The sequence below is a fragment of the Thermomyces lanuginosus genome (assembly GCF_041956635.1).
Source record: "Thermomyces lanuginosus strain ATCC 200065 unplaced genomic scaffold VTN49scaffold_32, whole genome shotgun sequence".
In the NCBI taxonomy this organism is placed as follows: Eukaryota; Fungi; Ascomycota; class Eurotiomycetes; order Eurotiales; family Trichocomaceae; genus Thermomyces; species Thermomyces lanuginosus.
This window is the reverse complement of record NW_027192366.1, coordinates 713,502-730,471: the sequence shown is the minus strand read 5'-3', so window position 1 is coordinate 730,471 and position 16,970 is coordinate 713,502. Positions and strand designations below refer to the sequence as shown.

Below are 16,970 nucleotides of genomic sequence, written 5' to 3'. Positions count from 1 at the left end.
TTCTCTTTTTTTGTATCGTTACTTGATACCCAATAAGTAGGTTAGTCATGCATTGACTTGCGATTTTTCATTCACTCTGAAAGTCAATTCCTCTCGATCCAACAAATCAACAACAAATCATCGCCACAACCCCATCCCCGTCGCCGGCGTGGTCATCGTCGTGGTCGTCACCCAGAGTCTCTCCTTCAACAGCGCCAATTCCCCCTGCAGCTGACGATTCTGATCCTCCAAATCATGGATATACGCCAACGCATTAGTTAAGATCTCGGACTTGTTCTGCTCTCTATGATGATGTAGGGAAGATCTGCGAGCTGTTGTTAGGTAATAATGCGGATGGTTATTGTGAGGAGCGTTATGGCCCGGCCGAGGAATTGCATTGCCCAACGCCATGAACTTGGCGTTCATGTTGGTTCGATACCGCTTTTCGATGGCATTGTGGGCGGCTTTTTTGCGTTTGAGAAGGAGGGCGGTTGCATCGGCGCTGTCGTTGTTGGTATTTGTATTACTGCGGCCGCTGTTCTCTTTGACGGTGTCTTTTTTGCGAGTGGATAGTCCACAGTCGCGTTCTTGAGGTTGTTTGTCGTTTCGATCCTCAGATAGTGTCTGCGGGAATTGGTTATTGTGTCAGTGTTGGGTAAGGCCAATTGAGGAAAGAACAGGGAAGCCTGACAAATGATGATGTGTCCGTCTTTGCTTTGACCTCGACGATTTCGTTGTCTTCGACCGTTGCCGGGGTGCCGTCGATTGTCTTGGGTGACTCGTGCTCCGATGGCACCCCTATCTCCCTATGGTCATCACATCCACCCCTAGCGATAATAGCAGGTGGAGGAGAGAATGGAGGAAGCTGGGGCGGCAGCACCCAGGGAAGGTACCCGAATCCGAGCTCGTTTTCGTCTCCTTGTGATGCAGACTCTGGCGGTGATGGCAGCAACTCTTCTTCTGGCTTGTTGTTGAACGGCGTTAGCCAGGCATCGAAAGGCATGTCCACTGAGTTGATATCGAGCATTGCATCGCTGCTGCCACTACTACTACTACTACTACTACTGCCAAAGGCGTCGACCGTCGTTGCTGTTGTAGTCGAGGATGGAGAAGGGAGCTCCATGTCAGAGGTTGTTGAAAACTGAGGGCATGTCATGATGGAACACACAACCCTATGTTCCTCCATCGAAAGCTTCATCATTGTAGCAATAGGAGCAACGCAAACTTGGAAGCATTTATTCCCTCTATTCACTCCAGTAACCCCGCGCGATCAGCACAATCCCAAGTACAATATCCGTTTCCAGTCGTCAAAACCCCCCCAATCTGCAGGATTGACCCCCTCCCCGATCTGCGGAGACTTTCAAGCAGACGGAAATTTCCATCTCGTCCAGCCCCTGCGGTACTGAACCTATGTGGCCCCGGAATCTGATCTATCTAACTTGGCAACTCATTTCCATGCCGTTATGCACTTTGCACGTATAATAGTACAGTGCATGCAGCAGCCGTATTGCATCCATTGAGCAGCATAGAATAGACAGTTCGTACCTTGTTGACGCGAAGATAATTAATTACGGCTCCGGTATAGGGAAAAAAAAAAAAACGCTCACGAAGCTCTCCATCACGCATTGAAAAGGCGAGTGACGGTACCATCCCAAGGTCTCACAGTACGATCCTGGTCTCGATCCCGATGCAGTTGTGAAACGAATAGGAGCAATAGAAAGCATGCAGAGAAGACAAGCAGAAACTGTGAGTATTCGCCTTGCTGGGCACACCGAGGTAATACAACTCCGAAAGGCAGACGGTAGCAGCCACGTATATACTCTGCATATGAAGAGGGACGTCAAGATGGCCGACGCAAAGTAATTCTTGGTCATATGCTTGGAGATCAGGATTGATCCGTTCGGGGAATATACTTGCATCACGGCTCTGGTTCGCTGCGATGAGGTCCTACGTGTCCCTTCTCATCGATGAGATAGATCGATCATTCGCGTCATGGCACAGCCACATGTTGAACATGAAAATAGAGTATTGTACAGTGTGTCTCACAAATAATAATATTACACTTCCACCTTGGTCGGAATCTTGACCTGCCCCCGCTTCCGGTCCTCGTGCGGTACGCCATACCGATGTCCCGGCGCTGCGTGGCCACGTCCATCCTCGCCCACTGTCTCCTTGCTGACAACCACGTCCTTGAACCGGTACTCGAACCGTGCCCCATCAGGCTGCACCTTCATCGTGCGCTTCTCCTCCAGCTCCTTGAGCCGTCGCTTGCGCGCCATCTCCACCTCGGCGTACTTGCGCAGTCGCTCCTCATGCCGGGCCCGGCGCTGCGCGGCCTCTCCCGGATTCTCGAGCTTGTCACGCTCGAACGAGATCATCTGCGGATGGGGAATCCGCGCGTCGGCGGGAAGCAGCACTTGTTGCTCATTCTCGCCCTTGCCCACCCGCTCCAGCTCCTTGGGGTCGACGTTCATGGCCAACTCCTCAGGCCGCTCGATCTTGTCCTTGCCGTGTTCCATCGCCGGCGCGCCAGAGAACACACGGCCTGCATCAACCCGCGTGAACTGGCGCGACTCCGACACGGGGTAAAAGATCTGCGGGTCTGTCAGGCGGTTCACAGGAAGGTCGTTGATCGACTCATGTGGCGGTTGACGCTGGCCATCCTTCGCCAGAGGAGTCGTCGGGACCATCTCATGAATAGCTCGAGCATACGGAAGTGCCAGTGGTTTTCCCTGTAATCAAACATTAGCGTCCGCAAATTAGAGGGTCAAGTGAATTGCGTGCGAGAACAAAACAAATATCAGCGAGTTGTAATTCGGTAAACCATGCTCCAGCTGGGAATGGGAATGACTGGCGTCTTCAAGACTAATCGATTTGCTCATCATTCAAAAGGAAAAGGAAAGAAAACGCAGTATAAACCTTACCTGTGCTCTCCATCGCTTCTCCAACTCAACTAGTCGGACAACCGCGGCAACCCGTCTCATATCCACGTGCATTTGCGCACTAACGGTCCGTACGTCCTGTTTTTGAACCACCACCTTCTCATAGATGGCATTGCGGAGCTCCTCGCTAAGGATGGGCTCGCTCACAAAGTATGGGTTCAACGGGAATGGGCGGTTCCCTCCTTTGCCCTCGACATTGCCGCCAGCGGATGAATCGCCATCCTCTCCGGCGCTGGATGCCCGGTTGCGATTCTTCAGATCCGTCAAGTAGTTTGTTCTGCCGGGAATATGCTGTTTGAGAGCGGCTCCTTCCCCGTTCAGCCACTCGAACATCCGTTCCCTTAATCGGGTTTGGGAAGCCGGCGTTGAGGAGAATTGTCGTCGACTTGACGATTGTGCACTGCATTTAAGACATGTTGATGCACAAAATTGTGGAAGAGAAGCGATTTGTGATGATGGGTTTGTTGATGTCAGACTGGAGACAAGAGAATTCGAGTTCCGTATCCGGGGAGGCATGGCTGATGAAATATCTGTGAATTATCCTTCCAATGGATTCACTCCTGTCAATTGAATTCAATATAGATCGGATAATCAAAGGAAAAGGTTGGGTCGAGGAGTGTAAAGGGGTTTCCACCCAGTCTGCAGAGAGGAATTAAGACGGAGAAGTTTTTCAGCTTTTTCACAAGTATCGTGCACGTGACCAAATATGTTAAACCTTGATTGGTAAGTTACGTTCAGTCATGCCAAATCAGGCATTTACCTTTATGTAGCAGATCCCGTGACACATATACTGAGCCAGTCAGCAGGATATTCGAAAAAAAAGTGTTCTCCGTACGAGTAGTACAGAGTATACTGTCTACCGCGTCTATCTACAGAAGAATATTTGGGGATTGTTAAAGAGCTGCACCGGAAACACCGGAGCGATTGAAAAAAAAAAAAAAAAAAAAAAAAAAGTTAGAAGTGACCGGTGCCGGGCTCGATCCGGCGACCTCCTCGGTGTTAACGAGGCGCGATAACCAACTACGCCAACCAGCCAACTTTCATGCCATGTCGCTTCGAATTAGTCTGCACGTGATTTCGATTACCCTAGGCTGATCCTACTGCAACCTTCGGAACCTTGCTTTTCCTGACTTCATTTGTCCCAGAGCAGAGGCTTGGGGCTGGGCAAATAGGAGGAGAACCTTTGGAGCGATGGCAGACGTTGGTCCGGCAGCGATGATTTGCAGATGGTGTGGCCTGTAAAGGGCCATGCAGATGCAACCACTAATCCGTAGGCCATCGTGAGTCCGCTTGACAGCTTTGGAAGTGTGAATGCTTGATTCCCTTGAGAAAAATGCATGCAAGTTGGATTCATATGGGCTTTTCCCAGTTGCTTATATTTCCCAGAGATTGAGAGATTTCTAATGCCCGACGGGCCTGTGTCCCCCCAAGGCATCCCGAGTAAGGCTATGAGCAACGTGACAAGCTAGTAGACAACGTAAGGTATGTCACTCGCCATCAGCAAGAATGTTTATTCTCTCTATACCAGAAGGCAATTCATGCCTAGTGTGCAAGGACTGCTTTCCGTCCACTGCCATCACTCCGACGCGTGGCCGTTTGCTGAGACCACCATCGGCTGTGTCCTGTCCATCGATAAGGGAATTCTCCCAGATCAAACCTCATATTCCTGGCCTCTGAAGTGAAGCTCAACAGGGAGGCGTGCTGAGAGCCTAAAAAGACCGTTCTGCTCCCACCTACAACCTTTCTGTGATGTTACCTAGCTGCGCCGCGTGGAGATGGCAGAGTCGGATTTCGCATCCCTGTTCAGTTCTCAAGGAAATCCACCCCTGTCACCATGTACTTCAAGGGGCAGTCGCCTCCATTGGGCCGACCGCTTAGCTGAAGTGTACAATGACGTCGGAAAATCAAAATACTAACCCCTGGCATGAACTATGCATAATTATATATATATATAAGTATTTGGCCAGTTTCATCGAACGCTGGTCACAGAGAAACAAGAGATATACATATATTGATCTTGTTGGCCGCTGCGTTCAGCTCTTGGTATTGATCGAAATGGTCTTGCGTACGAACATGAATTTCATACTCGCACGTGCATTCTTCGAGAATTGAACTTGAGGCCAGTCATCCGTTGATCTTCATGCGCGAGACCTGGCCGGCTCGACCAAGGGAGTTTCGAAAACTGATCAAACAGTGCTATCGGTAGCATACCATCAAGACATTTCGTGCTTCGTCGACATCAAATCCTCAAATACGTTTTGCGTAAAGAAAGTCCTGGAAGGGAAAGGGCCAGATGCGTCTATGTAGAACTGCATGATATCAGCGGGGACGAAGCGAGCCGCCTAGCTTGCTGGTTCATTCAGCGGCGATGACTTGATGGGTAGAGAAAGATGTATTTACTCCTAAATATTGGAGTGAAATTCTCTACAGCTTCTAAATGACCTTTCGTGAATTATGCATCCGGTGTGCTATCGTTGAGATAGAATCCGGCTACGTCCCCGATATACATAATAATGTGAGAGACCCAGCATTTGCTACCAAGATTGCTTGTAATCCACGACAAAGAGCAGAGTATGTGCACCTGAAGAACTGGACGGGACTGAAGAATATTATCATGGACCCGACACACTCTGGACAAGCTGACTCGCTCTCCCAGACTACTCGACAAAACCCATAACTTAAGTCGGTCACCTCACGATCTGGTTAGAGCACCTAAAGGCAAGCATAAAGCCTGTCATATGATCTCAAAGTTCATCATTAACGAGAAGGTCAGTCTGCTCTAAGACACGGGGGAGCTAAAAGTAAGGGCACATGATAACAATTTCAGTGCGGATGATAGTTTGAGTAAACAGACAATAATGCTCTCTCCAGCATTCCTTGGATTCCATAATAATATTCCTCAAGACTTCGCTCCGTCAAACATGCCAGCAACGCAGACAAAAGTAAAGCAAGGGGGTAATAATACCGGGACTCTCGGCAAGAAAGAATAATGTTTCGGAGCCCGGTGTACGTGTATGATCGATCCCATATGCCATTGAAGATAATCCACCGATTTGAATAAAACGCCATTTCTCACATGATGATGATGATATGCGTCAATGATGATGATGATGATATGCGAGGCTGCGTCATATGGCTCCCAGGCCACATTCTCAAAGGCTAGTTCATTGGGTTGAGGCAACATGATAAATGCCCAGATGAAAAAGAATGACTGGCAGGAAAGTGCCAGGAACAATTTGAAGAAGCAAGTATCAAGGGGGATATCAAGAAAAGAAACAAAAAGAATATGTCAATAAACAGAAACAGCCAACCCATGTTTCTTTCCTCCATAAGGTTTCATCCGTAAGACTCGAGACGCCATCGATGGGATGCTTTCGCTGCAAAAGGGGGAAACAAAAGGGGAATCATAAAAAGCAATTTTGCATGGATCGCCAGGAAGACCACTTCGGTCATCGAGCCTCTTCCGGCAAAACAAACTCAACACGATATAACGGATTGGGGCGCGATGCATGAGCCAGATGCAACCGCCCACAAAGATAAATCAGACAAGCCAGTGAAAATAACGCAAACAAGAATCATCAATGGAGTAGAAGAACCAGAACATGGGCCGCAAGAGAAAAGGAAAAAAAAAAAAAAAGATGATGATCAGGAGGTGATCTCCAATGCCCGCTCTAAGCCATAGACTCCCTGAAACCACAAAGCGCCAGAACCCAGTAATCATCAACCATAGCAGACATTATCCATGTGAGCACGCTCACAGATTCGAGAGCAGAAAATTTTCGATATTTACCGGCCCATCATATAATCAGGGTAGACATTGCCGTAGCCACCAATTCCCGGGCTGACCATACCGCTGGTGACGCCAGGACCGAGGGAAGGGTTGTTGAAAGTGTTCAGCCCATTTGCACGAATACCCAGTCCATTGTTGGCGTTAAAAGCCGCACCGCCCGACATGGGATTTCCTGGCGGCGGCAAGGCGCCATTCCGCATGCTCATGGGGTGTGCCAGACCCGGAGGAGCAGACAGTCCTGGAGGTGGCCCGGTCGCCGTGGAGAACATGTGACTGTTCATGGGCCCGGGCCCGGCATAACCGTGCATATGACCAGCATTCTGCGAGTTCAAGGCGTTTTGGTTGTTAGCGTTGTTATTGTTGTTGTTGTTCTGGTTACTTCGCACGCCCAACGGGTTCTTGGAGAAGCTCAGCCGAATACCCGTTTTGACGCTGTTGGACAGCTTGTAACCGTACAACTCATTCAGTGCTTTACTGGCCATGGCGACCTCGTCAAACTCCACAAAACACATCGGCCCGTTTTGTTTGTTACGGAAGCACAGCCGCTTGTAACCGCGCTGCTTCGAGAAGAGCGCCTTGAGCTCTTCTTCCTGGGTGTCCGGAGGCAGGTTTCCCACGTAGAGCGTATTGCAGGGCGGATTAAGATCGTTGGGGTTGGCTGCGGGTAGACTGTGCCGAGGATTGTGCTGATTCGGAAAGTGGAAGGACGGGTTACCACCCATGGCTGGGTGCATATTCGAACCCGGTCCCATTCTGGCCCCTGCCGAGTAATTCGTCGCGGATGGCGACGTGACATTGGTCGACAGGGAAAGGTTGGCAAACCGCGAAGTTGGGATCTGCGGATTCGTTGAGCGGCGTGGCATAGACATCGACGCGTTGTGTCCATTTTGCGCATAACCGACAGGATCCTTGAGCAGTTCGCCCGTTTCCTCGTCAGGATCTTGGTCGATGACGGACTTGCCGCTCACTCGCGGAAGTTCCCCCATTCCAGTCCCGATCGGCGACTGCGGCGAGAAGATACGATGCAGACGCGAATTCGTATCTGGAGCCGGGAGGCCCTCACCGGCGCTAGATTGCGACGTCATCGTGCCCCCGTTCGCCATGGTCTGGAAGGTACCGTTAAAGCGTGACGATTGCCGACCGGAAGAGATCGGTGCCCGCCCAGCAGGGTGATCGATGGTGTTGCGTCGGGTGGGGATTGTTGCGCCTGGGTAGAGCTCGACAATCATGTTGGCCTCGTTGGTTGTATTCGGCTTGCCGTCCAGCATCGCCTGGGCTTCCTCTGCAGCGGCCAAGGTTTCAAATCGAGCGACAGCGCTGAGAAAATTGGCGTCCTCCGGCCGGTCGGAAGGAACGAAATCAACGTCGACAAAGTCCTTGGCGAAGAGCAACATGCTACGCAGCGCTTCACGACTCGTGCTCTTGGGAAGTTTCCGCATGAGAATGGCGGCGCCCGCGGCAGGTCGACTGAAGCCGTTCAGCGGTGGTGACATCTCCGATTCTCCCCGACGCTTTGGATTCAGTCCATCCAACGGCCCGGGAGGGCCGATAGGAGAAAACGGATACGATAATGGGTTCGCCATTGCTGACGCCGGCTTCGATACGGTCGGACTAGAAATTTCGGTCGCCGCGGTCGTCGCCAGGGCGTTTAGGGGCCCCGACGCGTCCGGAGACGTCAAGGACGTGGGAGGCGGCGACGCGCTCGCGGAGACAGACGTAGTGGGCTGGGTGGTAGCGAGCGAGCCGGGACTGGTACGGCTCGACTGGGTGGACGCGCTGCCGACCATGCCTCCACACGATGCGCCGGTCGCGTGTCAGCACACAGTCTGTACGGCTGTGCAGAGAGAATCGAGCGCAGATGGAACAGCGTTGAGGCGCGACAAAAAAATCGATGGCGAAATCAAGGATGACCACGCCTAGGTACTCGACGCGACCATTTGTCCTCTACGCGACCGACCCTCGACCACTCTGTCAGAGACCGATGTCGCCACTCGACGGCCGAGGAGGGGACGACGCGATGCGGTGGGATTGATGATCGCGCAGGCGTAAGCGGATGCGACCGGTGGACTTTTGCGCGCTGAAAGTTGGCCTAATCCAGACCGCGGTCGCTTGGCGAAAAAAAAAAAAAAAATTAAAATGACACGCGAGCGTGGGACGAGGGTGAGAAGTGATAGGCAACAGTTTCAAGTGTTGAGAATGCGACCAGTACCGACAGCCCGGGAGGGGACGGGATGCAGAATCAATATGGGCGGGCGACGATGATGAAGTGGGAGGAGGAATTAGGGGAAAGGGAGAATGAGATAGGGGAGAATGAGGATAAAGTTGGGGGGGGGGGTGGACGAAGCCGGTGACTTGGTGGACTGCCTGAGGCACGGAGGCCACCGGCCTGGGGCTGGACACTGGTCAGCCCTCAGCAGGCCCAAGGAACCGTTTCTGCCAGGACCAGGCATGGTGTCCTTTCTTTTTTCTCTTGTCGATCCAACTTAGGTTAACTGTAAAGAGCGCAAGCAGCAGTTCCGAGTGGGTCTACTATGTCCGTTTGGGACGGATGTAAACCAATGAGACGACGAGTCCATCTGCAATTCCAAGGGGGTGGAGTCATCAAGAACATGAATCCAATAGGATCCGTGCGATGCCGCATGCGAACGTGGGAATGGGAAAAGTCTAAACCGAATTGGGCAGGGGAAAAAGAGCCCAGACAAGGCGACTTCGGTGCAGAATGGCAGATGGTTTGTGGAATGGACAGAAACCTGTTCCGTATCAGGATGAGTGGGGTTCTGCAAATGATTAATTTGCGCAGAAGCCCACCAGTCACGTTGTCGATTTGTTGCCCGAAATGCCATGCCAAGACTCGCTCCGTTTTCAAGCAACGCTGAGAACAATACCTTGCACAAGCAATTGAGGTCTGAATGGCAAGATGATATGAGATTATGAGCATTAAAATGGAAAAGCCTTGAGTCAAACTTTACCATGGTGTCAAACATTTGTACAGAGGATTGCCTCTGGACTTGATGGTTGGCTAAATGATACGATTTTGTATGAATACATTGAGTTACGGAACCAGCGTAAATTACACACTACCGGATGCATTCCGCGACTGTAATTCACGAATTGTACGGTAACCATCCGCTTATCAGTTGGACCCAGTGATGTGCGATAAGATTGTTGGCTGTGGAGAGTGGGGCGGCATCTGGCCTTGCATCCGCGAGTTATGCAATTCATTGCTGTTTCGCGTCATCGTCCATGTCGACTTCGGCACATTCATTATAATTATATATCGCTGTTCTTAACCGCGACGGAGTTGCTCCAGACATTTCGACAGAGTATAGATGACATTCTGGAGCACGAAAACATTGATCTGCTTTACATGATGTGAACGACGCATTGCCGCACGAAAATATGGCCGGATTCATGCATTGTTCGAATGCGAACCAGGCCCTAAGCATCTTGATGTACTTGTATGAGAAATCAGAGTTGCTCTTACGAAGACTCTTACGAGACTTGCTCAGAGAGAATACAGCTGCAACAGGTTTTCTCTATCGCATCTGCTAGGAGCAAATCCGTCAGCGGGCTGCTTTGGGAGCAGTTTGGAGCCCTGCGCTTTCCCATGTCGCAAATGCTCAATAGCAAAATCCGCCCATTTCGGAATAAACGCACCAAAAACGTTCATTAGATCTTGCAGAAATTGACATTCAGCGAGTCTGAGTCCGCCAAAGAGAGCGAATGCGTCTGACCGCTGTCCGCGAATGGAAGTATACCGAAAATGGCAGGTGTGCAAGATTCCAACCGAGACTTGCAGGGACGGCCGCCTCCCATATTGAGTGTTCAAACTACAGCGTTCATCTTGAGCCCTTTCTAAGCTATCAACCAGGTATGTACTTCCTAGCACAATTGCTTCGATATTCATCCCAAATCACCAGCAGTGTAGGCCAGCAGAGTACGTTAGCAGTAGGTTTAGATCCATGCTCTGAATGAAATGGATTGAGGTACCCATCAAAGGTTACGGCCCATTTGACCGAATCCTGATCCAAAATTGTGTGGAAGTTGATGTCCACTGCTGGAAATCGAATAAATGGCACTATTTGGTGTACTTGAGTAGTCAGGTCTGAGAAACAGTGAGATGTGTCGGAACAGAGAGTGTACTCTTACACTCTCCGTGATCCAATTCCTGAGAACTTGATTTGGAGAACTCCTGAATTATTCAGGACTGACTGAGAACAAAAAAAAAAAAAAAANAAAAAAACGTAAAGACTATGGGTTGTTTGTAGGTGCCGCACTCGTCGCCCAAGGATGCATTTTGGGCAATGGCGGGCAATAAAAGTCACGTGACTATGGGGTTTTGTGCCTGAGCCCTAAGGCGTGAAGCTACCTGCGATGAGTCACCCTAGTGTCAGAACACCCCTTTTTACCCACGTTTTGATGTGACAGCGCCCGAATGATTGAAATTTCAATCAATCTGCCTCATGCTGGTCGCTCAACCCACGGTCAGACGCAGTTAACGATGATTTTGTGATCAATGTGATCAGTAGTACTCTGTAGACAGGATCTTAGATCGCATGTTCCAGTGACCGGTGGCTTCTTTCTACTAGGGATAGTGATGGGCGTGATGAATTCGATTTGGCTGTCAACGTGACTCCATACCCCTTTGAGATCAATCCATTGAAGCCATAACCGGGAAATCCCCAAATATAAGTGATGTCGCCTATCAAGTAACCAAGGACTTGGACATCTGCCGTTGACCCTGGTTCTACTAGTTATGCAGTTCACTGCGCTAACTGCAGCGTGCGCAAATTTCGGTCTGATTTCGCTAATAGTTGGGTGGTTACCCGTAGTGATTTCAGAGATGAGGGATCGTTCGTGTCAACATGCGGCCACCATTGCTCTGTGTCCGTCACCTTGTATGGCGATGCGGCGCAGTTGGTACAAAGCCCGCTGAGTAACTGATCTGCTTTCCGATTGTGGGCGTTGTAGCGAAGGCCGTTGGCGACGGCGGATGGCTGTGTGCTCGTCAACACGCTTCCCGACTGGTTGTCCCTGGGTGCGGACCGTGGTTCTAGTCCAAGTTCGCTCGAGTTATTTTGGAGACCGTCACAACCAAGCTGAGTCGCGTGCTCTGGACGCGCTCGGAAAGCGAAAAACGTGGGCGATCTCGGAGGCTGCAGCGATCAATTGTCAACGAGACATGATCGGCATCTTCAACGGCGCAGTCAAGATGCTGTCAAGTTGAGTCAACCTCCGTCTGGATGCCTGATGCTCAGCTTGGGATGGATAATGATCATCGAAAAATTTGGAATTGGATCTGGAATAGCGGGGCAGAAGTCGGCTAACCTAGTGTCAATGAGGTTAGTTCATGCAGTTCGGCAAAATTGAGTCCCATTCAACCCTTGTCACCAATTCGCACTGTTCACACTGGTTGGTGAGGTGGCTTGAAGTTTATCGTGGTGCCCCCAGCCAAAGACATTGCACGAACCGATCCACTAACACGGAGCGCTTCAAACATCTTACAAAAAAATCGGGCGATCCAACAAGGGCATGAACTACTCGTAGTCGCTTGCGCAGTTTCCCCTTGGTCTAAGCTTCAATTAGAGCACTGGCCATACCGAATCGCCCAGCTGTTCCTGGCGGCCTAGGTTATCTTTGGAAAAGTTCATGAATCAAATGATCCCCCTGAAACCCTGAACTGTGCACTCTGAACAGTGAAATTTCTCTCCGGGCCAAGGATCAACATGCAGCCATGCCAATGCTTGGAACCGGTGGTGGACCGTGGAGGACAAAGGTGTCATTCGCAAATACGAGATCTTGCAATCACGATCGGCGGCTTGATTGGTGCCATCTGATGCTGAAATGCGGAGTGTAGTTTCTCTCGAGTGCTCTTAGAGCCGCATCCAAGCTGAACTGGGAAGTTGCGCCTTTGAAATCCGTTGATGGGTCAACTTTAACAGGGTCTTTTTCCAAACCGGGTCAGTCCAATGTTGGCCCTAACTCGATTGAGACTCAGCCTTGCTGATCGGCTCCGGAAAAACGAGGGACAACAACTGCTCGGTCTGATCATGGGTCTTTGCACATGAGCCAAGAGAAACTTTGTTGGGTATATGTATCGGCGATGCGACCCGGATGAATTGGGGGTAGAAAAAAAAAATTTCAAGCCGTCGACCCGAATCTCCTCTGTAGACGAGTCTGGGACCATCGTCCGCAGGTCCTCATTGAGACTCGCCAACCAGGGTCACGAAATTTAACGGCTCTGAACCGGTTCACGCTGTTGTTGTCGAGCCGTGAAGATGGCCCTAACCGTAGGTTACGTGTCGGGCATCATCGCCCTCCTCATCTTCGTTGGTAAGCCTCTATGCGAGATTGGACGAAGGGGATCTGGATATTAACAAACGCGGGCAGTCCGGGTATTCATCCCTCATGCCACAGCTTTGATTGTGGTGGGCCTGGTTCGCTCGACCAGTCCCTTGACGACTTGGTAGGCAATTGGTCTGCGATGCACGCCCTTGGACAGCACAAGTTAACCAGTGAGTAGGACCGTGGTGTCTCAAGAATTATTCGCGTCGAAGTGGCCGGCGCTTTTGCGGACCGACTCCCAAACCAGAGTCGGTGTGTCGCGCGGTGTCCGATATGGCAAGTGGTCGCGAAGGATCGCGTCTTATCTGGTTGCCATTGCTTCAATTGTGACGCCCATGGGCCTCTACGACACCATCAGGCCGTCATTCCGGCACGTGGAAAGACCGTTTGGATACTCTCCGGACACCTCTGCGATCGGATCCGGAACGCCGCAGCGGAGCAATCTAGGGTTCAACCGCATCTGCGGCGCATTCACTCTGGCCCCCTGCCCCGGTCAAGACGTCGTGTTCAGGAATGATTCGGGCAGAGTATCCTATCCAAATGGCTACGATGCGTCCATTCCTCGCAACATCACTGAGGCCTTCGAGAGTGGTCTCGCTACAATGGCCCCGACCGTGTCCAGTATCTGGGACATCGAGTGGCGAACCTACAATGTCTTCCATGATGAGGATGGAGAAGTCCAGAACGGTGAAGACTATATTGTGGGCCGCTATCGACAGTTGGAAACCCTGGCCCTCAACAACGACATCGAACCTGTCGAAGGCTTGATCGTGGACACCAAGAACGGCGGCATTGGATTCCGGAACCACACCACTCCATCTCCAAACGAATACGGGAGTTCCTGGAGCGAAGATCTGTTGTTCATCGAGCCTCACACGGTCTGCGTCGATACGAATCTCACGCTGGATTACGAGCTGAGCTACGGGCTCTCGGGCGTCGAAGTGAGCAAGCTCGTGCTAACGGATCGCGGTGGGTTCGCGAACTTGGTTAAGGAGTATCCTACGTTCGACCGTGACAATTCCCAAGACGATATTCAACTTTGGGACAGGGCATACAAGGCGGCCTGGCTGAACAACGTCTTAACCATGCTCTATCTCAACGTGACCAACCCGCGCGATGAGGATCACGAAAGGGCGTTTATGTATCTGGATTCACACGTCGGCAAGACCTTCCCGCTAGATCTGCGCTTCCTAAACACGATCTCTTACGATTCCTTCCTCACAACCTTGACTTGGGGCAAATATCTCGATCTGAATAACCTCCTTTCGAAGAACTCATCGAGCAATTCCACTTCTGATGATTCTCGATATCCGAATCCATTCGACATTACTTCTACTAACTTTACCACTGTTTGTAAGTCCTCCTCTTCCCCGTCTTAGTATATGTCCCCCATATGGGGAAATGTGGAATTCTTGCTAACTTGATCTTACCCAGCATTACTTTGCAAAGGTGCCGGTGCTGCCGACTTTGGCAACATTACCAACGTCGGTGTTGTCTGCGGGCAAGTCTACGGGGCGGCTCGTCGTATGGATGATGGCCCGCCTCTAGTTTTCCAGCCCGGTAGCCGCTGGTCGACCTCGTTGTACAGTTGTGCATCCGCAACCCGGGCGGTCATCAAGACGGTGGATTTCGCTTACAACGGCACGGACGGATTGAGGAGCCTTCAAGTGAAGGATGTCGAGGACAAGAAGTATGATCGGGATGAAGACAAACCACTCTGGGGCGTGGAGAACACTCATATGGAGCTGCAAGACGCGCGACCCCTCTGGGGCCTTGTGTCGGAGGAGTATAAAGGTCGCGACGATATCTCGGTGATTCAGAAGGAGTCCCTCTGGCTTCCCGGATTTTTTAGAGAGCAGACGGCCAGCCTCAACGCGGGTGATAATCTACCGGGCGCGGAGTTCCATACCAATATGCTTGGCGCAGCCTATCGTCTCGACGATCTGGATCCCCGAATCCAAGGCACGGCGGACTATACCGCAGCCTCGAACCTCGGCATGTATGCCAAGTGGCAAGAATACTCCAAGTCGCCCAACACGACGTCCAAGATCATCAACCTGATTTGGACGGATCTGGCCGCCAACTCCGTGGTCGGCACGCGTGGCTGGCTCAGTGAGCCCGTTTCTGAGTCGAACTCGCGAAACGCCGTTGAGAAGCGCGCGACGACGCCGACCGCCGGTGATATGCGCGAGGTCGAAGTGACGGACTACAATAAGGTCATCCGGTACCGATGGGCGTTCGGTATTCCGGCCTTCCTGTCCTGCTTCGTGGTCGGCCTGATCGCGGTGCAGATGCTCTTGCTCATGTGCTTGGGCCGTGCTACTTTCCGCCGCCTTCGCTTGTTCCTCAACCAGACGTCGGTCGGCCGCCTCATGGGCACGTTCCTGTACCCTGGCCTTGTCGATCCAAGCGCGACCACTAGGAACTGGGCACCGCTGGCGGCCTCGAAGAAGGTCGATGTCTCTGGGGCCGTTCCGCGAGCCGCCGATCCGGTGATGATGATCAATCGGGACAAGACAACTGCTGCCGAGGATCCGCTGTTGTATGACCAGCGTATGGCGCAATAAATGCGAGATCTATTCTCTCTCTCTTATCTCCGTCCTTTTTCTTTATTTCATCCATTCTGCATGAGAAAAGCTCATGTGCATTTTATTCCATTTCGATGACATTCTTTGACACTTGTTTGATTTTCTTGGACATTCTCCAATCCTTTTCATTGTATTTTTTTTTCCTTGTATGATTGCGTGATACCATGTGTCCGGGATATAATGATCACTTGGACAGAAAACCACAACATTTCTAGTACAGTTCTAGTGCATGTTCATTGAAACATTGTTGATGGATTCATTTTTGTGCCTGTCTGTGATCCCGTTTGCAACGAATGCGGATGGGAACGTTGACTACATTTTGTGCTCTCTGGCTTGTTCCAGTCTAATGTTTATTTTAGAGCACATACCCCGGTCATAGTATTTAATCAAGATGGGCTAGCTGGAAGTGCTCAAAGCACAGATTCAATACAAGTAGTGACTCCTATTCTCTGGCTGTCGAAAGGGGCGAGAATGCCGTAAATGTTGTACTCAAGTAGCATAGAGAGCCACGGCGACATATTGAGAGATTGAGTCTAATATACAAGTCCTATCCCTGTCCTATATACTTCACCAGAACGCCATGAATGCAAGCATGATACACAGAAAAGAATGGTCAAAATCAACCAGTCACCAATACATGATACACTCGACCGACCGGGGGCATATCATCTGGCTTGAGGACATCAACTCGGAAAGCCTTCCCGTAGCCCATTGGCTTCGTCGTCTAATCACAGCCGTATCGAAACGAGTTTAATTTTCACCGTCATTATTGCTTCTGCGGGAATTTTGGCAACTTCGGCTCAACCAAACCGGCCTAAAGAACGGTCAATGCAAAAAGTCTTGAGAACCTTCCAACGCCAACCTCGAACATACCATCGAAAACAACCGCCAGACAGTGTCGCTCGGCTGTGCGCCCACACCTAGCCAGTACTTCGCCCGGGACCGGTCAAGGGCGATCTCCTTGTAGGGTTTCGCAGATTCCGCCTCGAGGTCGGTCAAGCCGGTTGGCTTTTGCGGAACGGGATTGTAGGTTCCAATGACTTCGATGGGCTTGGAGTCTCGCGCCGATCTGTTTTTTTTCGAGGGCGGAAATCAGTCGATGATTGTTTTTTTACCCTTCCGGTCGCGAACGGAATCTTCGTACCTTGCTTGCGCGACGACAATGTTGTAGAATGGCGCGTGGCGCCTGCCAAATCGAGAGAGACGGATTCTGACGACCATGGCTGATTGATTTCGCGGGTATCCGCAATGAATTGGCCCTCACTGCTGAATGAAGAAGCGAATTGATATTTGGATGCTCATCAGCATAGAAATTGGTAGGAAAGG

General features: G+C 51.0%; 5 protein-coding genes and 1 non-coding gene across 6 annotated transcripts; 1 reads left to right on the top strand and 5 right to left on the bottom strand.

Annotated features, from left to right (window-relative positions):
* Positions 1-117: 117 nt before the first annotated feature.
* VTN49DRAFT_5041 (uncharacterized protein) lies at positions 118-1,102 on the bottom strand (the record flags this gene model as incomplete). The annotated part of the gene is made up of 2 exons (XM_069413055.1): positions 118-603; positions 671-1,102. The coding sequence occupies 2 exons, from the start codon at positions 1,100-1,102 to the stop codon at positions 118-120; spliced, it is 918 nt and encodes a 305-aa protein (XP_069266960.1).
* A 934-nt stretch (positions 1,103-2,036) lies between these two features.
* VTN49DRAFT_5040 (mitochondrial 37S ribosomal protein mS45) lies at positions 2,037-3,254 on the bottom strand (the record flags this gene model as incomplete). The annotated part of the gene is made up of 2 exons (XM_069413054.1): positions 2,037-2,711; positions 2,904-3,254. 2 exons carry the CDS (start codon positions 3,252-3,254, stop codon positions 2,037-2,039), a joined length of 1,026 nt encoding a protein of 341 aa, XP_069266959.1.
* Positions 3,255-3,882: 628 nt separating this feature from the next.
* On the bottom strand, positions 3,883-3,956 carry VTN49DRAFT_t71. Its single transcript has one exon. It is a non-coding gene; the product is annotated as a tRNA-Val (tRNA).
* Positions 3,957-6,707: 2,751 nt separating this feature from the next.
* Positions 6,708-8,498, bottom strand: VTN49DRAFT_5039 (uncharacterized protein; the record flags this gene model as incomplete). Its single annotated transcript, XM_069413052.1, has 1 exon — positions 6,708-8,498. One exon carries the CDS (start codon positions 8,496-8,498, stop codon positions 6,708-6,710), a length of 1,791 nt encoding a protein of 596 aa, XP_069266958.1.
* Positions 8,499-12,989: 4,491 nt separating this feature from the next.
* Positions 12,990-15,623, top strand: VTN49DRAFT_5038 (uncharacterized protein; the record flags this gene model as incomplete). Its single annotated transcript, XM_069413051.1, has 4 exons — positions 12,990-13,044; positions 13,102-13,177; positions 13,235-14,409; positions 14,491-15,623. 4 exons carry the CDS (start codon positions 12,990-12,992, stop codon positions 15,621-15,623), a joined length of 2,439 nt encoding a protein of 812 aa, XP_069266957.1.
* A 787-nt stretch (positions 15,624-16,410) lies between these two features.
* Positions 16,411-16,865, bottom strand: VTN49DRAFT_5037 (uncharacterized protein; the record flags this gene model as incomplete). Its single annotated transcript, XM_069413050.1, has 3 exons — positions 16,411-16,458; positions 16,518-16,713; positions 16,789-16,865. 3 exons carry the CDS (start codon positions 16,863-16,865, stop codon positions 16,411-16,413), a joined length of 321 nt encoding a protein of 106 aa, XP_069266956.1.
* Between the last annotated feature and the right edge of the window lie 105 nt (positions 16,866-16,970).